The 26,057-nt window shown below is 55.3% G+C and overlaps 1 protein-coding gene across 1 annotated transcript in view; it reads right to left on the bottom strand.

Annotated features, from left to right (window-relative positions):
- Nucleotides 1-6,100: 6,100 nt before the first annotated feature.
- Nucleotides 6,101-26,057, bottom strand: part of SLC37A1 (solute carrier family 37 member 1) — a 60,192-nt gene continuing 40,235 nt past the window's right edge. Inside the window, exons 11-19 of the mRNA XM_065875923.1 lie at nt 23,451-23,541; nt 21,705-21,767; nt 21,172-21,257; nt 20,661-20,709; nt 19,485-19,558; nt 16,708-16,786; nt 10,786-10,883; nt 7,000-7,064; nt 6,101-6,431 (exon numbers count right to left, since the gene is read on the bottom strand). Of these exons, the coding sequence (XP_065731995.1) occupies nt 6,101-6,431; nt 7,000-7,064; nt 10,786-10,883; nt 16,708-16,786; nt 19,485-19,558; nt 20,661-20,709; nt 21,172-21,257; nt 21,705-21,767; nt 23,451-23,541 (936 nt within the window). The remainder of the gene's footprint in view (nt 6,432-6,999; nt 7,065-10,785; nt 10,884-16,707; nt 16,787-19,484; nt 19,559-20,660; nt 20,710-21,171; nt 21,258-21,704; nt 21,768-23,450; nt 23,542-26,057) is intronic.

Here is a 26,057-nt window from a genome sequence, read left to right as displayed (position 1 = left end):
ATCCCGTCCCCCTTCCCCGCCTCCCCCTGCACCTCCCTCCCTCCTTCCCTGGCCCTGCCAGGCCCGGTTAAGGCAGCGCCCACTGTGGATGGTGCCCACTGACCATCCTGCCAGCTTGCCCGGGTCCCTGGACGGCTCACTCCATCCCGTCACTGAGTCCTCTGCTCAACTACCCCTTCCTCAAAGACGACCATCCGATGTAAAATAACCTCTTCCCTCCTGGTTTAGTCTCTCCTAGAACTGGCCCCCCGGCGCAGCACCGCTGGTCTATCTGCTGCTCTGGTCTATGTCCCACAGAATCAACCCCACAAGGCAGGGGCTGCACTCACCCTGCTTGTCGCTGGTTTTCTCCAGCACCGGGAGACACGTGTGTTGGATGAAAGAATGACACCGGTCTACTGATCGGGTTTGAAGTCATGACTCCAGGCACCCGAGAGGTGTCTTCACGGTGTGGCTTCCCGGCCGGGGGTTCTGAACGCAGCACTCGTGCAGTTGGTGACATCTGATGTCCCTGAGGTTGTGGCAGGGTCCTAGGCTTCACAGCCCTGCTGCCGCTGCTGCAGGCCCTGGGAGGACGTGCTGAAACACAGCTGGCCCGGGAGACCACAACCCACAACAGTGGTCTGTACTTTCTCTCTAGTGTTACCCCTACTTTCAAAATTAACTTTATTCCTTGTTCTGATTATAAAAATAAGACGTGTCTCCTTAAAACCTGAAGACAAGAGAGGAAGACATTGTACAGGTCAGGGTTCCAACAGACTCACAGAACCAGTAGGGGGCTACACGTGCACACCCACACACGACACACACAGACACACACCAGCCGAGCGGAAAACCAGCCATCGGAGACGGGGACCAGCTCCAGGAGGCACTCTGCCGGTCAGAAAGAAAGAGGCCAGCAGCCCAACAGGAAAACGGGCAAAAGCTCTCAAGAGGCCAGCGCAGGTGCCCGGGGGCCGCCGACACATGACAGGAAACACACCCTCTCTTGCTGCAGTACAGGGAAACTGGTGAAAGGTCAGAGTAATGTTGACTTTGAAGGGCAGGGAGGCCCGGGGCCCTCTCCAGGGTAGGAGTAACCTTCTACCTTTTGCCCCGGATCCCTGCTACATGGCTGTGAAGTTACAATCATTGATCACTTGTACATGAAGGGGTGAGGGGCTCCCCTGGAACGGGGCTGGTTCTCGCTTAGGGGGTAGAGGGAAGGAAGTACTGGCCTCAGCCTTTTGGGGTCAGACACGTTGTGGAGAGAACGCTGGAGCCCTTGTCCTCTGGAGCAAGCCAGCCACCTGCTTCTCCTGCGGCCCCCAAAGCACCCGGCTTTTCTGCTGCAAATGCAACCCACGCGGGGACCTCAGTCACGTCGGCTACGACACACGAAGATGTGTTTTGGCCAGGGTTATCTGTTTTTGGTTGTAGGTTTAGTTTGACTCAAAGTAGTAAAAATAGTCTAAATCGATCTATTTTAAACACTGGTGGACCCGTGCACACTTAGACGCATGTGTGATGTGTCCCGGCCGGACAGTAAGCCATTTGGTGCTGTTGGGAAATCATCAATAAGTAAAACCAATGGGAAGAGGAGAGGAAATGGTGTTTAGGACACTGGTACCCAGACATCCGACTGAAAAGGAAAGGGGGGACGAGCCCATCTAAAGGGGCAAACCTCTAGCAGCCTGCCCGCCTTCTGAGCTGCGGGACACGGCCCGGCTCTGCCCGCGGGGTACCCCCTGCAATGGCTCAGTAGGGCCAGGACCCTCCGTCAAGATGTCACAAGGCCCCCATTTGGTTCGCAGTGAGTTTGGAGGTGACGCCCCTGCCTTGTCACGGAAGTATCTCAGCTGGGATGGTGACTCACCAGTGTCAGGGTCAGGCTTTGTGTGGGTCTAGGGTGCCAGCTCCTGTGCTTTATTTGGGGTGTGGGGGAGTCCGGCTCCTGGCGTGGAACCCCTTCCCCGTGGCGGTGTCACTGCCCTCGGGGCCCCGCTCCCATGGGCCTTGGTAAAGTGGCCCCAGTCAGTTAGCGCCCTCGGCAGTGGCCAGGTGGGAACAGGCCGGGGATGGGGACACTTAACCACGCTTCCTTAGAAGCATATCAGGAAGTCTGAGCCTTCAGGGGACAGTGACACCAGGCTGACTGGTGAAAGGGTGACTTGAAAGGAACTGACTGGCTCAGCTGGAGAGGCAGGCGAGCCCAGCACCTGGAAGGACTGAGACAGGCTGGGACTCGGGACCCTTTGCTGCAGGGCTTGCACCTGGACAAACGTCTTCTCAAGCAACAAAATACAAAGAAAGTGTAAGGGACTAAAAATAACTGCGTGCTCGCACAGCTGGGGCAAATTAATGACAGCAAGATAGAAAAAGACCAAAACCCAAGCGCCACTTCTGCAGAGCCAAGAGCAAAGGCGGGGCACCGCGCAGGCCCCCGGCACACACCACCACCTAAGGGGTGGGCAGACCACCTAAGCTGCCCCTCCGGCCTGACCCCTGGACACACCCCTCCCCTCACCCCATGTAAGGAACAGCTCGCCCCGCCCTCGGGGAGCAGGCAGCAAGGGAACCTGGGCTTTGTTACCGATCCCGCCTGCTGCAGCAGGGGCCCCAGTAAAGCCCTGCCTGAATTTCTCGTCTGGCCTCTGGTCAACTTCTATTGGTTAAGGAGGCCAAGAACGCTGATCGGTAACAAGATGAGCCCAGAACCCGTGCCCGTTCCTGGCGGGGGGCGGTGGGACCTTTCAGACACCCTAGAGGACACCGCCCACAGGCCACCCTAACCCGAACAGGCTGCACGACGCGCAGGGGCCGCACGGCGGCAAGGAGAGCACGCGAGCCCCCTCCGGCTGACTCGGGCCCCGGGCTCCCCATCTGGCCTGCAGGTCCTGTCTAAGCCTGGGTGGGGCCGCGGCGTCGCCGTGATGGCTTCACGGGCCACGGCCGCCGCAGCCACGGGCCCTGTGCTTGGCTTTACTGCTCTGCCGTTGCTGTGTTGAGTCCTGCAGGGTGTTCTCTCTGGATCTGTGGTTTGTAGAGAAGCCCGGTGGGGCAGTGTTAAGGGGCTGTAGGACTGGATCCTCAGCGGTCCCGTGATCCTGTCTCCCACCGCCCCTCACCAGGGAAGAGGGAAAACGTTTCATACTCTAGTACTTTGAAGAGCACTTTCTTCTGACTTTTGAACAAGGGGCCCACGTGTTCGTTTGACACTGGGCTCTGGTTGGAGAAACAGAAGCCTGCCAGCCCGGCCAGTGAGCAGAGGAGCTGCCGGCACTTCCCAGCCTGGCAGACCTGGGGCGCCCCGGAAGCCAGGCTGCTGAGGCTCCTTGGGGACACTCCACGTGACGCACAGTGTGGGTCACTCACAGCAGCCCCTGCACCCCCACAGCCAGCCTCCAAGCCATCCACCCTGGAGCCCCCATCCCCGGCGGGGGGGTGGGGGTGGGCAGCCACGCAGCTCCCTGCTCTGCAAGTTTCCCTCCTATTCCGGGTGTGTCTGGTGGGTCACTGGTTACAGGTCACGATAAGATGAGCAGATTTCGAAAACAAACGGATGGTTCCTGAAGGGGAAACGTGGGTTGTGGGGGCGGGGGGGAGGGATGAATTAGGAGTTTGGGATTCACATACACACACGACTATATATAAAATAGACAGCCAACAAGACCCTACTGTAGAGCACAGGGAACTCTACTCAATATTCTGTAATGACCTATATGGGAAAAGAACCTGAAGAAGAAAGAATGTATGTGTACGTGTAACTGAATCACTTTGCTGTACACCTGCAACTAACGCGATGTTACAAATCAACTCTACGCCAATAAAATTTTTTAAAAAGGGTGAGCAGAGAGGGGAGTCAGCACCCACAAACGCCTACAGCAATGTGGCAGAGGGCTTGTATGTGTATCGAATCTAATGATAAAAAATTATGACATATTCTTTTTCCAGTTCATTTTTTCCAATAATTTATTTTTATTGGATTTTACAAGCTGGTGATCGGAGGGGGTTCTGGTTTTTGACTTTGAGGGGGCTCTTTATTATGGCGAGTTTCTAGGACCAGTTTCTCTTTCATTTGTGATCGGAGGGCCGTAGTCCCGCCCCTGGCTCCTTCACTGCCCCTGTCACAAGCTTGCATTTCACTCATCCTGGGCCTTTTTTATGGATTTGAATAGGAAAATCTTACCGACATATAAATTCAAGAAGGGCAGAGTTACATCTCCATACGAATACAAGCATGTAGGCACCACGGCTGGCTACCTGCAGAAGGATATTATCCCAGCAACTGCACGGAATGAAACGATGATGTATTTTTATACTGAAATCATAGACTTTTTTCCTTAAAAGTCAGGATGAAATCTTCCATTCATGGATAGAGAATGCTTCAGCCAAGCTGCTTTAGAAAATAGCCGTGTGTGAGCCTCCTTTTCTAAAGGGGTCCACTCTCCCCTCCAAGGGCGTTGTTTGCCGTCCCTTTGCAGGCTCAGGACGGCCGCCCCTCTTCCTCTGTGGGTTGTGGAAGATTTTCTTCTAATACCTTAGTGCCCTGGGTCGGGAAAAACAACGATCGCCTCCTAAAAAGCCTTCTGTTGCTGAACCACAACAGAGGGTAGCTGTTCTTCGGGGAAGGTGCAAAATTGAATTGGGTCAACTCAAGACCTCACCTGGGCATCTGAGCAGCTCAGGCCCCAGACAGAACTGTGCTCTGAGGCGGGAGCTCTGAGTCTTTTCCTGCCCTTGTTGACGCAATTTGGTAACGAAAGAAGGACAGAGGCTGTATGGTGGCAAGGGGGCCGCAGCCTGCCGGGCACAGACAAACTCAGGCCACCGCGATCCCTGGAGGCCGGCGAGAAGGATGCTTGCAGCCGAGGGCAGGGAGGGAGAGTGAGAAGGACGCGTGAGCCAGAGGCCGAGGGTGAAACACGGGATGCCGGAGGGACAGAAGGATGGGGCTGAGTGAACCGTGTGTGTGAAGCTGTATGGAATCCACTTGGTGTTGATGGAAATTTTATCTTCAGTAGGAGGAAACTTTCTAAGTGTGTAAGTAACTTTGGTTAATAAGAAAGCAAGCTCCCTGTGAGGACCAGTGTGTTCAGAAGGGCCCTCACCTCGCCTGCCCGCCACTGGAGAGCGGGGACAACAAGACGGCCATGAGCTACGGCCAGACCCTGACCACGGCCCCAGGGACAGCCTGCCTTTCCGTGCACAGGTGTTAACGCTCGGCACCCTGTCTGACAGAGACGTGTGTCACCTCAGAAGATGCCTGTTCTGAGAAGGACGTCTGAAAGCCTGCCCTGAACTGCAGTTTTCAAGTGCAGCCCTGATCCTGCCGGTGCGACGGTTCATGGTCGAGGACAGACCTTAGGGTATTCCTTGCATCACATGATTTACAAAATACCCAGCCGCTGGGTTTGCTGGGGCCTGGGCACGACCTTCTGTGTAGACTGGGGACTTGTCCGCAAGCAGGTGACCCCCTCTGCTGGAAACGGTCTCTGCTTCCAGCTGCAAAACCACGGACTGTGTCCGACCCTGAGAAAACCAAGGGCACGAAGCCCTATTTGGAAGTTTTCTTTTTTGAATGTAATGGAGACGTGAGCAGAAATAACCAACATTCTGCCTGAGTTGGTTTTTCTTTTAAACATTTTATTTCAAAGGTCAGCAACCGAGAGGCAACACCCGAGGAAACAAGTGGTTAGAGAACAATCGGAGCTTGTCTGAATCAGTAACAAGATGCCACGTATGTTCCCTAAGCTTCTGTAACACATCACCCATTTCAATAAATAAATCCGCTCCAGTGCTGTGTCACCAAGGACAGGCCCAGGTCTGTGCGTGGCGTCATGGGGGGAGACAGAGGGCTGCGCTGGGGGCCCGGCCTCGCCGCGTCCTCCCCGCGACCCCACCCGGGGCCAGTGGCTTCGGGGCCCTTGGGGCTCCGGTGACGGGAACCCCCGGGGCTCCGGGGCGGCCGTCTGTCCTCCAGTCTGTCCACAGGCTTTGACGGCTTCACCGCAGTCCACCCTGGACCGTTTCCGGGTGGGTGCGGAGCAGGGGCAAGTGCTGGGGACATCTTTTGGGTGACATGATGGGTCTGAGCTCTGTCTTGGTTTTGATGCAGGTGTCAGCTCTGTCCTTGCAGAGGCGTCTCTGTTGTCCGCACCCCGACTGCCTGCAGCATCCTGACTGTCCCCCGGCACGTCCCTGCCATCTGAGCTCCACCCACTCCGACATCCCGCGCTGAAATACCCGAGACCGAGGCTGCCCTGGGCGCCGCACACCAGTCCCGGCCGCTGCCACTCAGGATACGGAGGGGCCACCCGGCGCCCCGAGGTGCCAGCTCGTGGGGCTCAGCGGGCGGCGGCCAGCACCGCCCACGAGCTGCTCCGCCACTGCCGGGGAGCTCCACGGCCCGGCTGACACAGTACCAGGATTTCTCAAAGTGGCTTGTGTGTCTTTCCCAGGTGAATGTGCAAAAGGCAAGGGTAAATCACTCTTTTCAACACAGGATCCTTTATTTGAACTCTTCCTTGAAAGACAGTTTGTGAAGGACTGGCCCAGCCTCCCTCCACGGGACTCGAGGGGTCAGTGCTCCTTAAACCTGCAAGAGGAGGGTGAAACAGCAGCTGGTCTCCCAGCCTGCAGCGCTCCATTCACGCCCAAAGCGCAGAGCCTGGAGCTTCTCCCTTCCTGTCCTGAGGGACAGAAAAGGGGAGAGGACACAGGAAGGGGGAGCAGAGCCAGGCTGAGCCTGGGAGCTGCTATGTTTGTCCGAAAGCTGCAGCTCAAAGAGCAGAAAAGAGGTAAATTTCCCTCACATTTTTTCATTCCATTTTGAGGAGAGGTTGCCGGGATCGTACCCACACCAGGCATTGATTAGGAAAGGAAAAATCAGCGTGAATGAGGCGTGCAGTGCCAGGGACCACGGGTGAGGTGTGGTCTCTTAGGAGAAGCAGGTGTGGCGGCAGACAGGCCGGGCTGGCGCTCAGAGGCTGAGGGGCGCAGGGGGCAGGGCGCACTTACAGAGCTTGGTTTCCCGTCGCCGACCCCGGGCAGCTCAGCTCCTTGTGTATGAGGCGGAGCAGGAACTGCACCCAGAGCAAAGACAAGGCCACGGTTACTGCTGGGAGACCCTGCGGGTGGTGCCCTGCTGGCAGCAGGAAGGTGCCAGAGCAGCCCCGCCCCCCGGGAGCCCAACCCAGCGGGCGCTCAAGTTCACCGTGTCTGCGGCTCTCCCGTGGGGCGCTGGGGACCGGCTGCCCACGGAGGGGCCTCTTCCACAGAACGTAAAGAACTTAAAAGCCTCAAGCAGAGCGGTGGGAGTGCCCCGCACAGCTGCCCACGGGCCGGGTCCCTGGGCAGGGCTGCTGGGCACCGAGTCCCGTGTGTCACTGCGGAGGCCGTGCTCCTGGGAATAACGCCCTTAGGACAGATTCCAGCCAGAAGGAATCTGGTTTAAAATGAAACCAGTCCAGTCATAAAGTGTCCAAATGGGAAAAAAGACAGAGAGTGAGGACAAGGTGACCCATGGTCATGGTGACACTGGGGGAGACCAGGGTAACGGAGGACCAGGCGAGGGTCCGCAGCCAGCAGCACCGGAGGGCTGCCCGGCCATCCTTGGAGCAGCCCTGCTTCATGGGGTAGCTTCTGCGAGAGCCCCGGCCCTGCCGCCTCAGGGCCTGCTGGTCGCCCCACCAACTTCTCAGACGTGACAAAAGCGGCCGTCTGTGTGCACTGCCCAGCAGGGAGAGGGCCTCTTGGCCCCAGAGCCCGCCCGGGTGGCTGCAGCCCCGTGTGACGGGGGTCAGAGGGAGAGGGGAAGGCCCGGGGCTCGGAGAGCAGGGCCCCAGGTGTGATCACAGCCAGACAGTCCGCAGACCCCCAGGGTCACCTGCCAGGTTCGTGGAGGTCCAGCCTCAGACGTGGAAGGAGGTGAAACTGGCCTACTGACCCCAGAAGAGAAGAGGCATGTCTGGTCTTTTTTTGTTTTTGCTGTACGCGGGCCTCTCACTGTTGTGGCCTCTCCCGCTGCGGAGCACAGGCTCTGGACGCGCAGGCTCAGCGGCCATGGCTCACGGGCCCAGCCGCTCCGCGGCATGTGGGATCTTCCCGGACCGGGGCACGAACCCGTGTTCCCTGCATCGGCAGGCGGACTCCCAACCACTGCGCCACCAGGGAAGCCCGTGTCTGGTCTTTAAGGCTGAAAAGACTGTCCTCAGTGGAACCACCGAGCCGTCTGCTGGCTGTCCTTCTCGCTCTCTCTCCTGCAGCGATTTTGGCTGTAGTCTCTCATCTAACCTAGCCGGTGCCTCGGCCTCGCAGTTATTGTTTGCCTGTTATGTGCTTTCCCTTTCGTCCTTTCTGACGTTTCAGGTGTGTTTCCTGTAAGTAACTGGAGTCGGGGTTTCCAAGCCAGTCTGCCGTCCGCTGGTGACCGCAGACCCGCTGGGATCCTCTCCCACACCCCTCACTCCCAGCTCTTTTCTCTTCAACGACTGCTTCGACCTCAGGTTCTCCAGTTTCTTCCTCTGGGACTCCTGCTGGACGGTGCCGGGCCGTCTCCTCTGAGCCTCCAATCTCTATCTGCTCCCTAGTATTTTCCATCTTCCCCTTTCTGGGCTCATCCTGGATGATTTCCTTACACCTGTATGTCACCAGCTCCGTCTTTTTTAGTTCTTGTTCTTTGCACATGAATTCAGTTCCTTCTTTGCCATCTTTAGTAATTTTTTTTTCATCTTTTTTTAATTGGAGTCTAGTTGATTTACAGTGTGGTGCCAATCTCTGCTGGACAGCAAACGGACTCAGTTATGCACGTATATACCTTCTTTTTTCATATTCTTTTCCATTATGGTTTATCCCTGGAGGTTGGATATAGTTCCCCGTGCGCTACAGTAGGTCCTTGTTGCTTATCCATCCTCTGTATAATCGTTTGCACCTGCTGACCCCAAACTCCCAACCCTTCCCTCCCCCACTCCCCCTTCCCCTTGGCCACCACAAGCTGTTCTCTATGTCTGTTTGTCTCTGTTTTGCAGATAGGTTCCTTTGTACCATATTTTAGATTCCACATACAGGTGATATCATATGGTCTTTGCCTTTCCCTTTCTGACTTACCTCACTCGGTAAGATCATCTTAGTAACGTTACAAGTGTTTATTTTTACGGTTTATGCGATAACCCTTTTACCTGCCGTTTGGGGGTCTGTTTGTTGTGCCTGTCACTGCATCACAGCGGGCCGTTCCCTACTGTTTCCTGATTTGGGAGTGTGAGCTCATGTGAAGCTGGATGTTAGAGGCCCCACGCGGCGGGCGGTGAGCACTGTTCCTCTCACATGGTTTGGGATTTGCTTCTGCCGAAGAACCAGGTACATCACCCCCCTAGAACCAACTTTACTTAATTTTTTGTAGGTGTTACATAATATTGACATAATGCTAAGTTAAAAAATGGAAGGTGACTGTAAGCAGGTCCGTGGCTAAAAGTTCTCAGGGGAGACTTCCCCCCAGTCTGGCGTGTGGGCTGAGACGGCACACATCCTGGCTGTCTTCTGCACCAGTGTGCAAACGTGCTTGCTTTCACTACACGCAGGGACCCCCGACGGTCCGGGCTTGATGAGGGGTCTCCACTTCCAGCTCCACATCCTGGGCCAGCCCAGCACCGCGCCTCTTAGTCCCAGGGCTGTGGGAGGGGAGGCGTAACCACCCAGCCCCTCAATTCCTGAGACCGACGACTCACCCTGGCTGCTCCAGCATCAGCCTGGGTACTTATTTTAGTTATCTTTACATTCTGGGGTCCTGGGGATATCCTTTCCTTTCTTACGAGTTTAGCTGTGCTTTAAAAGGAAGTTTAGTGTATATATTACCTGGTATTTCTGAAATTGAAGTGTTTTCAGCCTTAAACAGCCATAACGATGGAAGTTTCACTGCTACTTGGCGGAAATGATCTGGGGACTTGACTGAAGAGCTGCTTTTAACACCTGACAGGTTCATAAGTTGACAGTCGGTATTTGATTCTGTATGAAATGGGGGGAGCCGCGTCTTAGGGCTTCCGGGAATGAAAACATAAAGGTTTCATTTAATTGATGGAGTTGATATTTCCAAGATCCTCAACTCATTTGTAACGGGATCAACATTCGGTTTTCCGGGTGACATGAGAGGAGACGGTGGCTTCAGGTCTGGGCCCCTGCGCGGGGTGACCAGTCGGGGAGGCGCGGTGGCCACTCTTGCAGGTGGCCGCTGCAGGGCTGTGCCGTCGGGACCGGCCTTCTCCATCCCGGGGAAAGCCTCCGACCTTCGCGTGCAGGAGGGGACAGACGCGGGGCGCAGAGACCGCGGCGCTCAGCGCTGCACGGGCGGCCCCGGCTCCTGTTCTGAACTCTAGAACAGTTTGGGTGTGGGAACCAGCGGCTTCCCCAGTGCGGCCGACTGGGGGCAGGAGGGGTGTGGGAGCAGTCATGGCACCGGGTAGGAGGCCAGCTAAGTGCACCGTCCCCTTTAACCCCCACAGTAAATCCCGTCCCTGGTGCCGTTATTCTGCCCGCTTCACAGGTGGATGCTTCGGAGCAGAGGGGCTCAAGAACCCGCCCGAGGCACACACGAGCCCCCTCTCAGCCTCTTTCCCAACCTGCTGGAACCCACAGGCTGCTGCTTCTGACATCTGTTTAAACCAGAGAAAGGGCCTAGGACCACGAACATTTAGGGGTCTGTCCCCGGCCCAAACGCTGCCAAGAGCCGCAGGAAGAAGTGCCCCCGGTGTGTGGCTGACAGCCACAGAGACACGCGTGAAAGCTGCTTGGCTGAAAAGCAAGATGACTCACCACTAAAGCACAGGCGTCTGCAAACACCAGCATGTAGAACACGTTGCTCCATCCCGACGGGGAGAGGAGCCCAGCCAGCAACGGGCCCAGCGCTGCTCCTGGAACGAGGCAAAGGGACACGCGTGGTGCTGTGTGCAGAGAACTCTGGAACGTGACTACCCAAAATACCCAGGCCCAGTCAATATACAGGAAGGTGCTCGACACCTTACTCCTAACTTAAAAAAGCACGTTAAGGGGACTTCCCTGGCGGTCCAGTGGTTAAGACGTCAAGCTTCCACTTCAGGGGGCGTGGGTTCGATCCCTGGTTGGGGAACTAAGATCCCGCAAGCCATGGAGCATGACCCCAAAAAAGAAAAACCACATTAAACGCTAACGTTTCACTCTCACCTGTCAGATTGATAAGGGATAAAAGAGCCTGGTACTTGTACTGGTGAAGGCAGGATTGGTCCAAGCTTTTTTTGGAGGCAAATCTAAAAATGTGTCTTCACTTTACGATATCCATTCTTTTTTTTTTTTTTTTTTTTTTTTTTTTTATGCGTTACGCGGGCCTCTCACTGTTGTGGCCTCTCCCGTTGCGGAGGACAGGCTCCGGACGCGCAGGCTCAGCGGCCATGGCTCACGGGCCCAGCCGCTCCGCGGCATGTGGGATCTTCCCGGACCGGGGCACGAACCCGTGTTCCCTGCATCGGCAGGCGGACTCTCAACCACTGCGCCACCAGGGAAGCCCCTACGATATCCATTCTTTTGACCCAACAATCCCATTAAAAAGTTATTATAAAGTAGTCAGAACCTGATGCACAACCTCTGACATTCTTATGGTATGAAAACATTTGGTTAAATACGAATAAGGTTCGTAGATGTTAATACTGTATCACTGTTAACTTCCTGATCCTCCTCATTGTACTGTGGTTGTACCAGGAATTCCTTGTTTGGGGGGAATACGCGCTGAACACACAGCTCTTGTAAAAGGGGCAGCATGTCTGCGATTTACTCTTAAGTGGTTTGGGAAAAAACATGCACGTGTATAGTCATAAGCATACACTCGTGTGTACGCATATGCGCCCGTGTGTGGGTGTGTATGTACAGGGACAGAGAAAAGAGAGAGGGAGGGAGGGAGGGGGAATGATAAAGGAAATGTGATTTCTTCGTACTATTTTTGAAACCTTTTTGTAAGTCTCAAATGATGTCAAAATAATTTTTTAAAAAACGGTAAAACGAAAGCAAATATTCCTCAAAATATCCAGAAATATCTGTTTAAGAATGTTTGTTGCAGCAGCTGTTTACTTTCCTAAGAGAGACTGGAATAAGTTATGAAACGCGTGGAGGATGGCTCAGTGGCTCGGAACAGGAAGAAGCACGGAGAATTCCCACCAAGTTACTGACTGAGCTTTAACCTCTGAGAGAGAGGTTGATGAGGGTCTTTCCTACGTTAGACGTGCTGGTGTTAAGTGTTCACAAAGAGTGCTTACTACTTTTATGATCGGAGAAGCAATTGTGTTTTTTGAAAGTCACAGAAGGACTCCAGGTCAACGTGGATTGTTCACACGTGTTTATCTCTTCCCTCCCGAACACCCCAGGATGAACCATAACTGAGTTAAAAAAAATGAAAACCCACAAGGAGACGGGTGGATGAGAGAAGGCACTGCTTTTGAGGATGGGATTTAAAGGGCGTGACTGGCATGGTTTTCCTTGCTCACGAGAAGGGGCCGGGGACTCCCAGCTCAGAGCCAGACTGCCCAAGTGCACGAGGCAGGGGCGGAGGGGCGGTAGGAGAAAACGGGATCTGGCTGAGACTCTTCTATAATGAACGGTTAGATACGACCCTCCGGCCCCTCTGACCCCAGGTTTCTCCTCCTCAGCATCACTACTCAGTGATCAGCCCCCCACACCCACACCCCAGGAGAGCAGAAGCTTAACCTCGCCTCCCAGTGGCAAGAACGCTGGCCGTGAGGTCACACCCCTGTGGGTCCTGGGGGGGCGGGTCTCCTCCTCCAGACCCCAGTCGGACCCCAAAGACCAGCAGCTGACATGCACCCCGTGCAGAAAGGGCTTCTGAGGAGTTCTTAGTGGCTCCGTCTTAAATATGAATATATGATGGGATGGCCGAGGTTCACCCGTGCAGAGGAAAAAGCCTCAACGTGAAAGCAGACAAGCGGGGAGGAGGGGGAATCTGGAGGAAATAAAGAAACCGTGGAGAAGAACATTCCCCAGAAAATGTCATACCCTCGGAGAACTAACAGAAAAAGAAGCTGAATCATGCGAAACTCCCACTTTTGTGTCTGAAAACCATCCAGCTTCGGCAGTTTCACAGCATTCAATCTCACAACACTGCATCCAAGAAGAACAGGATGCACTGAAAGGGCAGGGTGACACTAGTGAATAACATGGTGATGTCTGAAGTAAAAAGTTCAGCACGGAAGTTGGAAAGGAAAGCCAGGAACATCTCGGAGAAAGCAGAGGAGAACAAAGACATCGTCAGGCAAGGAAAAAAGAAAATTGAAGGATGAATCCAGAAAGTTAAACATCTAACTAATGGGTTTTCCAGGAAGACAAAAACAGGAGAGGGGACTTGTCAAAGAGAAAACACAGCACACTTTCCCAGGGATGCAGGGCATGTGTTTCCAGACTGGGTGGGCCCCAGGTGCCCAGGGCGTGGGGGATGCAAAGAGGTTGCAGAGGTAAAGTGAGCCTGGGGGCCTCCAAGAGGAAAGACCAGAGGTCAGAGGTGGAGGCCTGGGCTAAGGGCGACAACGGGTTTCTCTGTGGTGACAGCGGGAGCTAGAAGACACTAGAATTCTGGGGAAAAAGGACTCTCAGCTAGAATTCTATACCCAGACAGACTAGCCACCAAGGGAGAGAACTGAATCCAGACCCCACAGACTCCCGAGCTCTGAAATCTGCCTCCTGCAAACTATTCCTTGGAAGCTACTAGGAGACGTTTTCCACCAAAGAGGAGAAGTAAACACAGGGTCTAGGAAACAGGGGTCCACCGTGGGCAAGACATGAAAGGGGCTTGCAGGAGGGCAGTACAAGCAGCTCTGGGATGAGAGTCGTGTCCTAGGCGGAGTACAGGGGTCACGTGGCTGCAGGGCCCCTCGCAGGCTGCCGGCCATGCTGGAAAGGAAGGAACAGCCGAGACAGAAAAGTAAACAAAAGGGAAAACAGGACGTCTGCTACTTTGGGGAAAACCAAAAACGTGCATGTTGAGGGTGTAATAGTTAAAGTGTATTTCTGGGCTCAAGAGCGAGCGAGGTTAAGCACTCAGGATGGCTGGGGAGGACGAGAGGAGGGGCCGTGGGGAGCAGGGTCCCCAGCTTCCTCACCAGGAGGACAGCAGAGGTCAAAAGGTGATGGATCAAGAAACGTATGAATGTGTATGTGGGGAAGACTGGAAAGAATGGTCGAAAGTGACGGCTTCTAGAAAGAGGGGGCGGAGGGGGCGTGGGCAGGGGACTGTCATTTTGCATTATAATACGTTTCTAAGACTACTGTCTGGTTTCTAAAGTAACACTGTGTGTTACTTTGAGAAAATAAAAATTAACTTGAAGAAATTCAGGGCTCTATTTAATCGCTCTGCATGAACATGAAGAAACAGCCAGCCTTGCAGCCCACTGGGATGCAGTTCTCAACCCTGTGAACGCACCAAACACATGAGCTGGTGTCCCTGCAACCGTCTGGCTCTGGTGAATTGCGAGAAGGCACCAGCTTGTTCACAATTAGTCGAGCTCTGTCTCCATTGGAACCAACATTTACAACATTTGATAAATACATCAGGGTAAACACCCTTGTGAACAGAATTTCTGCTGGAACTGTGTGCATTTCTGCTTGAGCCTGGCTTTGCTTCCATCTACTTGGGCAGCACTTAAGCAGAGAAACAGTGGGGGAGACACAGTGGTGGACGTGCCTGCCTGCCGTTTCCATGGCGACCACCTCCTCTGTCCCGGTGCACTGGGGTTGCCAGAGCCCGTGGAGTCCGAGGCTCAGCCAGACCCAGGATGCAGGACCTGCAGCGAGTGCAGAGGCCAGGGATGGTCTGAGTTAGCCTCTGCCCTCCTTCTGTGAGGGGTGTGACAGGTGTCCAGAGCTGGGCTTTGGTTCCTCCTGCAGCTCAGAGCCTGCCCCCGACTAGAGACGCAGAGTCTCTACCCTGGGCCAAGAACTTCTGCTTCCCTCTTGTTTTCAGAAGATCAAGAAAAATGTGTTCTTTAGGCTACTTCATAATTTCCTTCTTTTTAACCCCCCATCTTCTGCTTTAAAATGCCGTCAGGGCTGCCGGCCAAGCTCCCAATTTGCTTTCAGAAAAGGGTGTCACAGTGGGCGCTGGACTGACTCAGACAGAGGCCTCTGTGGACAGAAGGTAGAGAGGATGCGGCCGGGTCGCACAGCCCCTCAGAGCCGTGCTCAGCCCAGGAGTCTCCCGACAGCGCATCTTCCAGGCTGTGGGAAACTTCTCAGGGGCCATGTGAGCCCGGGGGGGCGTGCTGGCAGACCGCGGACACCCGTCACACGGCACGGCCCCCTGCCCTACCTCCCTAACCCCAGACCTGTACCCCGGCTCCCAAGAGGTGCCCCCGAGGGGATGTTCTCACCGAGAACATCAGAGTGGTGAGACCACTATCGCAGTGGGGCACGAGCGGGGACTGGGGCGGCTGAGGCCTCTGCTACCTGGCCCCTCATCTTCAAACCCGACAGCCTGGATGAGAGACCGCCCGGCCCACCTGCGATCTCCCGTCTTAGAGCCACCGGGCAATTCCTTCCTCACCCACTTACTGAGTGCCTGCTCCATCCCAGGCACCGTCCCGGGGCTCAGAGTACAACCGAGAACGCAACAAACTCCTGTCCTCCTGGGGCTTCCATTCAGGCGCAGGGAGAGAGGACAGTACAGAGCAGACAGGTGGACGGTGCTCCAGAGGAGGGCGGGCCAGCGGGGAGAGGCCCTGAGCCTGGGCAGGGAGGGGTCCGCACGCCCCAGACAGGGTGGACCGAGGAGGGCCGACGGAGAGGCCAGTATTGGGTGGAACTGTGCTTACAGAGCCGCTTTTGTCCGGCAAGCGCTTGGTTTACTGCTACAAGGGTGGTCCAGACCCCCCAGGGCCCCTCCCCACCTGGCCTGCCCTCTCTCTCATTGTCCCCCTACTTCAGGGGCCTGGGGCAGCAGGTGACACATCAGGATGCAACCGAGATCCTCCGCAGCAGCCATCGGGGCCACTCCAGCCCACCTCCCAGCTTCAGTTCCCGTGTCTCCAGCAAGGGGCCCTCACCGACGCAGGAGCCCGGGGCAGGCAGCTCTGGGGTCTTGGCGGGAGGGGTCCCGGTCTGTGTGCTCCTCCCAAGAGGCTCAACAAAGGTCATGGACTTTGCTGTCAGCCTTCTGACTCACGGATCGGGACAGGCTTGCTGTTTACCAGCTCCCATCGGCCCAGCTCAGAGTGGTGAGTTGCTCCTTTTTCCCTCCAGAATATGCTACTGCATTCTCTCCGAGATCCTTAATGGGGCTGGTAACACTCGGAGTCTTGTGTGCCACGGGACCCACCAGCTCACCTGTCATTTATATTGAAATAAGATCCTATCTCCCTTGAAACGACTGTGATAAACACTCAGTGGCCCAGAGGCCCGTGGGCCATAGTCTGCCCACCACCGGCTTGGAAGAAAACCTGGGTCCCCCTCCTTTCACACCGAGGAAATCTTGTTTTGCCAGCCACGTGCGCAGGTCTCCTCTGGAACCATCCGACCAAGGAGGATAGGCAGGGCCAGCCACCTGTTTGCTCTGGGTTTGCACGTGCTTTTGATCTGCTCACATTTTAAGAAGGCCAGCTGATCCTGATATCACCAAGGCAACTGGAATCCTGGGCGTCTGTTAACTAGGATGTGACGATGTGTCTCCCCTAGGGCCACAATGATGGGCTAAAAGCATCCACGTACCTACAGACCCAGTTCCGTCAATGATGGCGGTCACGGTGGCCAGGGCGTGGGAGTTTCCCTTCAGACTTTTATGAGTCCCCTAGAAGAGAGGGAAACACAAACGTGAAACACGTCCCAGCAACAGCAGAGGCAGAAATAAACCTACACCTCCTCTATGACAATTCACCCAAATCACTTCGCAAAGCAAAACGGGTATTTCCATCCGAAAATTTAAGTTCTGTTCCATCCATCCCAATCTCACCTTGGAAAAAGATGCCAAGTTTCAAGTGCTTTTAATAGTAAGAACTCATCAGAAATACTTGTCCAAGTATATTGTAGTTTGGAAAAGGTCTTAGAATTCTCTCCAGTAAGCAAATCTTTCCTCGGCACAATCACCGAGGCACCGTACGGGCCAGCGTGGAAAATGAAAAGATGAATGGTGTTCGTCCGGTCCCTAAGCTGTGCCAGTGCTAACGCCTGCGTCCACGAGTCTGCCTGGGGCTTTCTGTGCCGTGAGTGAGACGCCTCTGCAGCGTCTAGTTAGTGGCAAGTGCCCGGGGACGGGTAACAGGGCGGGACCCAAGAAACCAACGGAGGGGGCACAAGTCCTAAATGAAAAACCAACAGGACCTCTGGTTTTCAAAAAGCACACGTACAGGTTTGGGTGGAAAAAAGTCACAAACTGAGGACAATAAAAGGAAAAAATAAAGCAGGAAAAATAGTGCCTGGAAGCCTAAAACTGTACAAATAAACCAGAGCTTGTAAAATACAAGTGCTTGTATGTGTACGCAAACATCTACAGTATAAAATAAAGCACACACACGACGAGTTAATCCCCCAGAATCCACGTCTTTCGGAATCTGCGAAAGTCCCTCCTCCGCCCTCTAACTCCATGAGGGCAAACACGCCGCTGGGCCGGTGTATACCCTTCCCGAGTTTTCTGTGCTCACACAGACAGGAGCCTGAGCCCTCGTGGCGACGAGGAAGAGAAAAGCACCCCCTCCTTCCTCTTCTGCTCTCTGCTCCCCTGTCAGGACAGGACTTCTGGTTCTGCCTGGAAGAAAAGAGCCTGGGACGCTGAAGACAGTGCGTGAGGGCAGGCTGGTGGCTCTACGAGAGGGCCGAGGGCCAGGCAGACGCACCGCCCGCGGCCCTAAGAAAAGGGGACGCGAGAGCAGGCGTGGGGACTGCAGAGACATGGGCTTGCTGTGGTTTCTAAATGGGAGAGTGAGCTGGAGGCTGGTGGGTTCTGGGTCTGATGCAGAAAGGACTTGAGAGACGCCGAAGTGAAGAGGGGGCCACTGGAGCTGGCAGGAAAGTTCAAGGGCACCCGGGAGCTGGCTGGGGGAGGGGATGCAGGACCAGATGGCTGAGACGCCCGGCCGCCCTGCCCACAAGTCTGTAAACCACTTCTGGGGAACTGCTCGTGATTTTAAATACGCTTTTAATTTTAGAATAGTCTTAGAGTCATGGAAAATTTGCAAAGAGAGAGCAGATTGTGGCAAACCCTGCTCCCATTTTCCCCTGTGTTAACACCTTACACCTTTCGGCTGTGTTCATCTTGATGAATGACCCACTGCCGATGCAGTGCTCGTGAAAATCTACACTGTGTTCAGACCCCCTGGGCTTTTACCTAGTGTCTAATTTAATCTCCCTCTGTCCCAGGATCCCACCCAGGACACTGAATAACATTTAGTCCTTGGGTCTCCTGGGGCTCCTCGTGGCTGAGACAGCTTCTCAGACTTTATTTCTGGGACTTTCCTTGTTCCTTGTGATTGGATGGGGTGTGGGTTCTGGGAGGGGGACCACAGAGGTGAAGGGCCGGGCTCATCACCTCTTACCCGGCATCCGTGCATCAACGTGACGCATCCCTGCTGGTGTTGATGGTGACCCCTGGTGGAGGTGGGGCTGTCAGGTTTCACCCCTGAGAAGTTACTCTATTTCCCCCTCCCCACGCTGCCCTCTGTGGGAGGACATCCCTGTGCACAGCCTGCCCCTTAGGAAAGGGGAGGTGTTCTCCCTCCCCCAGGGCAGAGGACCTGCATAAACCCTTCTGTGCAGGACACCTGCCTCTTCTCTCCCGTTTATTTATGGAAACTACCTTCTAACAGGGGATTTTGTATTTCAGTGCAGTGTGTCCTTCAGATGTCCGCACGTGGCCACTGCACGAAATTGACTCTTTCCTATCAGGTGGATGAGACAGCCCTGCTCTCTCAGGGCCCCTAAGGTCGACAGTCAAATGTTATCTGTAAGAAGCCTCCCCTCCAGGGAGAACTGGTCAGGAGCCCCCGTGGATTCCAAGGCCCTGGGTGGCCCTTCCGTGGCATTCACCACCCTGTACCGGAACCATTTCTTTACCATGTTGGCCTACTACCTGGAGTATGTCCTCCCAGAGCTAGGACCCCACTGGGCTTGTCCCTAAAGTCCCCAAGACCAGCAGGGGGCTGGGCACAGAGGGGGCACCCGGGGTGGGCTGGACTCTGCTGGGGCCCCGAGGGGGGGCTCTGGGGCACACGGCCACCAGCCTCCGGGGCTGCCAGGGCAGCTCAGAGGAGCGAGCCAGTTGCTGGCTTCGGACCTCGGGCCTCAGACCGTGTCAGCCCACTTGTTTATGGGACTGGACTGCCATGTCCCCTTATTTGCTTCAGAAGACTCTTGGCATCCTTACTGGTCATCTGCGAAAGAGTGCTTATAGAAACAGACCATTTTACTAACAGAGACCACCGCGTCACGATGGACAGGGCGGCCGCCCCGGGCAGCATCTGGCCCCGGCTCTGCGCTGAGCTGCCCTCACTCACCAGGTCGGCGGAGACGGCGGTCGTGATCAGTGCGTACGGCCCGCTGACCAGGGCCCCGCTGAGGAGCAGCATGGCTGCGGGAAACAGAAACCGGGAGGGGGGGTTCAGCCAGCAGGACAGGGCCCTGCGGGAGAGCCTCTACCGTCTCAGCTACTCCTAGGTGGGCATCCCGGCATCACACACGGGTCGGGACGCGGGCCGGTGCGGGGAGCGGCCACTGCTGGGGCAAACGTCACAAACACCTTCCTTCAAACGTGCCCTGAGGTGTCTCTAAGTCCAATCACACTTCCCAAAGATCCAAGCTCCGTTCAGAGGACCTGGTCCCCGCCTGCTCAAACATGATGGGCAGCAGGGTTGTCAAAAGCCAAGAGGAACTGAGAGCCCTGGCACCCGGGCACAGACGGGACCACAGACGTGACGCGGGCGAGCGCCTGGATGCCACCCCCAGCCACAGCCTCGTCTGCGGCAGACAGGCCTTCCTCTCTGCACCCACGGCTGCACAGCCCAGCTCCGCATGGGCGGGACCACCGAGCTCATAACCTGTCCCCTGGGCTCACTTTCCCAGACCATCCCCTGGTTCACATTCCTCTGTGCGGAAGCTTCTGGACCGCGGGGTCCCGGGAAACTCCATGGTCTCCTTGAATCAGGAAGCTGCCCTGTGGATAACTTTTAACGGGATCCCTGCCAATCCCCACTGCTGTCACGTGACAACAGAAGAAGCAGTTACTCGGTGTCAGAGCCATAACTTGATAGTGCTCCATGCAGGAAGTTAAAAATAGCAACTGTGCCCAGAATGGCGGCTGACAGAGCAGCTAGGAGGGGACGGTGCCCCTGGGCTGTGATGCTGGCGCTGCAGGTCTCCGCAGCCCCGCCTGCTGCCTGCCGGTGCACGTGCGGCTTCTCTGAGTGCCTCCTGCACTGGGCACCCAGAGCTTCTCACCGCCCCAGCCCAGGGGCCTGCACCCTCCCACGCTGGCCCTTAAACCTGAGGCCTCAGGTCCGGGAGCGGAAGCCTCTGTGGGCCCTCCCATCTGCCCCCCATCCCCCAAAGAGGGACACAGGGACACTGTAGCTACACTGCACAAACTGCTTCGTGGATTTTTAAGTTTCATTTCCCAAGGCTGTGTGCACGAAGAAAAATGTGTGTGAAAGTAAAGAAAGGCCTCACAGACTCACCGATGGTGGCTTCTAGACCCATTCTGCTGATGGCAGAGAATACGTAGAGCTGTGAACGGTGTCAAAACCAGAGAAAGACGAAGGTTTACCACGACTAGCTGAGAGATTACCCAGGAATGTGTATTTCTGAAAAGTGATCCTCAGGCAGCAGCCAGCCAGTGGAAACCCCTAGAAAGGAAGGCAGGCCACGCCGCCCAGAGACAGGCAGCCAGAGTGCTCGGCCAGCTGCCCCCAGGCACCCTGCGAGCTGGGAGCCCAGCGGGGTGGCCCCACTCTGAGCTCCCAGGGGAGGCGCCTGGGTTTGGGGCAGCTCCCCCTGAGCTCCGTGTCCCCTCCCAGGCTGTCTGTCCCGAACACCAGGGCACTGATTGGGGTTGAGGTGATGGCCGTTCCCGGAAACCAGAGCCCTGAGAGGAGGGGGCCCGGGAAGCTGGCGTGTGTGCTGCGGGGAAGACAGAGGAGCTGTTTCCAGAGGCGCAGGTGCCCTGACGAGGTTGGGGGCTGGTCTCACCGTCGGGGCTGCAAGTAGGAGCATGAGGCCGCAGGTGGAGGCCCTCTTCTCCAGTCGATCGGAGATCACACCTGCCAGGATCCCACCTGCAGGGGAGAGGGAGGGTCCTGAGGGGCGTGCGTGGCCAGGGCAGGACCCCGTGCAGAGGAAGCAGGACCCCCGTTGCAGCAGCGGCAAGAAGAGAACGACCTCCTCTCTAGACCCGTTTCCACAGCCCGTGAGCAGGAAGCCGCGTCAGCGCTGCTGACCCGTGACCCGAGGGCACCTAGGTCTAGAGGTCGGCTTTCAGGCGGGCCTCAAAGCCCCTTTGCCTGTGAGGGTCCTGACACCGCCCGTCTGTCGCCCACATGAGGCGTGCCCTGGTCCCCAGGGAGCACCGCTCACGGCCCAGGATGGGGAGGGCCCTGCCCTCAGAGGCCCGGCCCGGGGACCTCCCGGTTGGAAGTCCACTCCACGAGCGCGCGGGCCACGGGTGTTCACGCGGCGCCGCGGCGGTGAAGGCGTCAGTCAAAGTAGAACAAAAATGAACTCACCGAAGATCCCGCCCACATCAAACAAGGTGGAGAGCTCCCCGGCCTTCTTGACGTCGAGGCGATCTATCAACGTGACAGCAGAACGTCACCGCAAGCACATCGCAGCGGCGTGCGAGCCTCACACGACACTCTTTAGTTTCAGAAGCATGATTTAAACCAGGTAGCAGCTAGATCCATTATCAGATTAGTGTCAAGGCAGTAATTACAGAGGAGAAGGAAGAAAGAGTCCACTCTGTGCGCAGACACACAGAAAGGATGGAAAACGGACACTCTTCACCGAAAGGGGAGGAGTCCCCTGGCTCATTTCAAAGCAACACCCAGCCTTTGCTCTGGGTCCCCCTCGGGGCAGCCGTGAAGTCAGACACGGCCCGAAGGCGAGGCAGGGCCTGTGGGGCACCACCTGGGGAAGGGGCTGGCCGCAAGAGCGCCCTGGACATGGACCACAGGAGCCCCAGCTTTCAGGCCGGGGGCGGCTGGAACCTTCTCCTCCAGAGGAGGAGACCGAGGTACCCTCACGCTCAGCTCAGGGTCCGTCGCTGGACTTAGCACAAAGCCTGAGCTTCAAGCTGGATTCTGGCTGGTCAGCGCCTGGAGGTTTGGGAGCCTCCGGACTGTGACTCAGGTCCTGCCCTTCCTAGAGGCCCAAACGGCACATACCGGGAACTCTGCTCTTTTCAAACAATCCCTCGGACGGTGAACGCCGGTAACTCATGATGTGAGCCCTTCGCAGTCACAGGAGACCGCTGGGGTGGAAGGTGCAGGGCCGGCCTATCAGGCACCCACGTGTCTACACTGTGTGCGCCTTGCCTGCGGTAACGAGCGGAGGTCGCTGGCCCGGGAAGGAAGCTCCGAAGCCCCGCCTTGACGGGGTCCCTGCTAACACAGGGTGGTCCCCTCGCCGCCTCCACAACCTCCATCCCCGAGAAACTCAGCCCTCCGGCCTCGGGCTCACATCCACCTCTGCTGGTCCTACGACACTGCCAGGAGTTACTGGTCTGTACTCTGGAGCCCCCATGTCCCAAATGTCTCCTCTTTTCACGTTCGCTAGAGCCCGCTCCTCCGGGGGACCCTGGTTTCTTCGCTTTGTCCTCACACTCCCTGACCCCGGGGCCCAGAGCGTGGGGCCCTCCTTGACCATCCCTGTCCCCATTTAGCCGCGCCTGCGGCCCCTGCACAGGACCTCTGCCCGGAGGAGCTGCTGGTCCCTGCCCATCTTCCCGTGTGGTCGCGCACGGGACGGGGAGTGGGCGTCACTGCGGGGCGAGTCTGCTCTGTCAGAATCTCCGGCTTCAGTCCCTGCTGGACTGGAAATGCGAGACAAACTGTCTGCTCCCCAGAATTAGAGCTCATCTCCAGGAAGCAATTTCCAGGCCAGTTACTCAGCTTTTCTTATCTCAGATCCCTCAGGCCTCTGCTTCTGTTCACCAGCTGCTGTGACCCAAAGTCCGATGCAGCTACATTAAAAGTGTGCTGCCCCAGATAGGAAGAACCCCATGGAATTTGTAGCCACAGCCGGGATATACCGTGTCAACCCTTTAAACCCCATACAGGTTATCATTATGGCAATGAAACGTTGCCGTCTGAATTCCTTTTGTCTGTACATTTCTACTAATCACGTTGTTTGATTCAAAAGCATCATGCATCCCTTTCCTTTCCAAGACTGTAGACACCAGCGGATAAAATGGAGTCCCGATCACACACCCCGCACAGAACTTCCCAGCTGTGACGCTAGCAACAGGTACTCACCTACATTTGTGATGTACAGTGGAAGCCAGAAGAGGAAAGTATAGCTGACCAACTTGGCAAACAGCAGACACAGAGAGAACTCTATCACGCCCTGAAAGAGAGAGAGAGCAGGGGTTCACCCCGAAAGTGGACTCGGCAGGTCTGCTGAAATATGCAATAGAATTACACAGCACTTCATTCCCATAAAAACAGCCCACATCCTGGGTCTGGTCTTAGCACCTCCAGATGCACGGATGCTGTACTGCTGTGGAGGACGTGAGGTAACTGGAGAACTGACCGATACGGACTCTTACCTTTTAAGGCTGAAACTCAACGTCTTGACATCAGATCAGAGTCAATAAAAATACTACTGGTTTAATTCTCACACCATATCTCTCTGAAACTTAGCTATTAAAGGGGTTCTCAAAGGGCACAGATGTCGTGCAGGGTCATCTAGTTACTGAGTATTTACTGGCTACTTCTTTTCCCCCTAAAACTGAGATCACTGCAAAGGACAGAGATCTGGAAACACACAGCACAAACGATTCCTACCATCCTGCAAGATACACAGGCTACCTCCGCCTGCCTGGGACTAGGCAAGCTAGTGGGTGGTGGGGAAACACCCTGCAACCCTGGGTGCCAGAACCCTGCAACGCCCCCTCCCCGTCCAAGTACAAAGGCCCCTCCATGCCCCTGCCTCTTGTTTGTAGAGAAGCTGAAGTCTCCCAGGCCTCCCTGAGTCACAAGGGAATAGGCTTGAGCCGTTAGTAACCAGGATAACAGAGTCACAGAATCTTTCAGTGTCTGACGCACATTCCCGAGTTGTTTTACAGATACTGTAACTGCCACCAGAGGAAAAAGCTGACTGCGCGAGGAGCGGACGGCAGCCATGACGAAGCTGCTTCACCTTCAGCAGTACTGGATCTACGGTTAGCACAGTTCCGAGGACTGGCCTCAAGAGAACGGCATTAACACTGTTGCACATAATAATCTCTGTCTTTGTGGGCATCAAAACGTTGGGTTGACCAAAAAATTCATTTGGGTCTTTCCGTAAGGTGTCATGGAAAATCCTGAACGAACTTATCGGCCAACCCAATAACTGTAGCTTGTTCTGCCCACGCACATAAGCAGGCAGCTAAAATTGTCAGCAAGGAGGTGCCCCAAGTCAACTTCTCCCACTCTGAGAATATGGCATCCTATATCAGCATGAAGAAGTTATAGAAGATGGACCTTCCCCCATGAACCCATAGAAATGGGATGATGTTCTGACAAGGGGGATCTGTCAGCAGCTTTTGGAAGGAAAGAGCTCTCTGCGGGAGATGCCCCTTCTCTCGTCACTTTAGCAGAGCTGTACTGTAACTAACCTTAAACCAGGCACCCCCATGGTCTACGCGTCTCTGGCCTAAGCACACCTGTCAAATCTTTTGATTACACGATACCTTGCCTCACCTGTTGGTTCTTTCCTAGATCAAAGAAGTAAAAATGAAGAATAAGTAATTAACATCAATGGATGACCAGATCTCTTCCTTAGCTTCCCTGTCTGTAAGCCTGTGAACAAATTGTGTGAACAAGATAGCATCTAAAGAAAGATCACAAGAAGTCAACAAGCCTGCACACACTGGGGGATGGTGACAACTCTGACCCCTTATCTCAATGAGTAACAGATTTCTTCTCCTTTTCTCTTTAAAAACGTTCATGGCCGAGCAGAATCTTTGGAGGTGGTTTTGGGGACATGAGTCCGCCTTCTCCCCGGTTGTCAGCTTTTCTGGTTAAAGCAACTTTCCGTTCTAACCAACACTTGCCTCTCGAGTGTTGATTTTCTAGGGCAAGCAGCAGAACTGGAGTTTGGTTAACACCCAAAAGGGAGACGTAGATCTCAGTGAGGACACTGAGTTTTGCAGTCTCACGGCTACTGTGAAATGCTTGTTTGTGTTCCATCTTATGTCTGCGTTTACAAAGAGGTGGCCCTTGTGAGACAGTAAGTCCAGATATCACTTGGGAAATCTGAGTGAGAACTCGGGTAGCACTAAGGTACTGACTCCCTCCCCTGCTCCTCCCAGGTTATACCGCATAGTTACGAACATCCCTCGAAACTAGGCAAAGCACATAATATGCAATTCATGGCCGTGCCCTCGAAATTAAGCAAGTTATGCTTCCACAGTCAGACCCGGTGTGAGGGTGTGTGTGGGTGGGGCACTGCATGCTTACCATGTGCCTGGCACTGTGCTTACTGTGTAGTTAATGATCTCATTTGATCCCCAGAACAGCATTAAGTAGTAATTCAGGTCCTGAGCCTATATTACAGTGAGGAAATGGAGGCCCAGAGTGGTTAACACCCTTGCCAGGCACACCCAGCTCATCTGCAGCAGGGCCAGGTCAGGCCAGGCCAGGGCTCTGAAGCCTGTTCTGTCCACCACCCCACTTCTATTTACTTTTTAGCAAATTTGAGGTGGCTACACAATAAGGTACAACAGAAAAGTTACTTGTTGTTATTAGCAACATTTCAAAAGTAACTTTTTAATTTAGAACCAGCATGTCCTCTGGCCAGCCCACAGAGATGTCCAGGCCTGGCCTTCAACATTCTCTTCTGGCAGGAGAACGGCAACAGGGTCCTCCACAGCCCAGTTT

This window comes from Phocoena phocoena, chromosome 4, assembly GCF_963924675.1.
Source record: "Phocoena phocoena chromosome 4, mPhoPho1.1, whole genome shotgun sequence".
Lineage (NCBI taxonomy): Eukaryota > Metazoa > Chordata > Mammalia > Artiodactyla > Phocoenidae > Phocoena > Phocoena phocoena.
The sequence above is the reverse complement of the archived record's forward strand: the minus strand, read 5'-3'. Positions and strand labels throughout refer to the sequence as shown.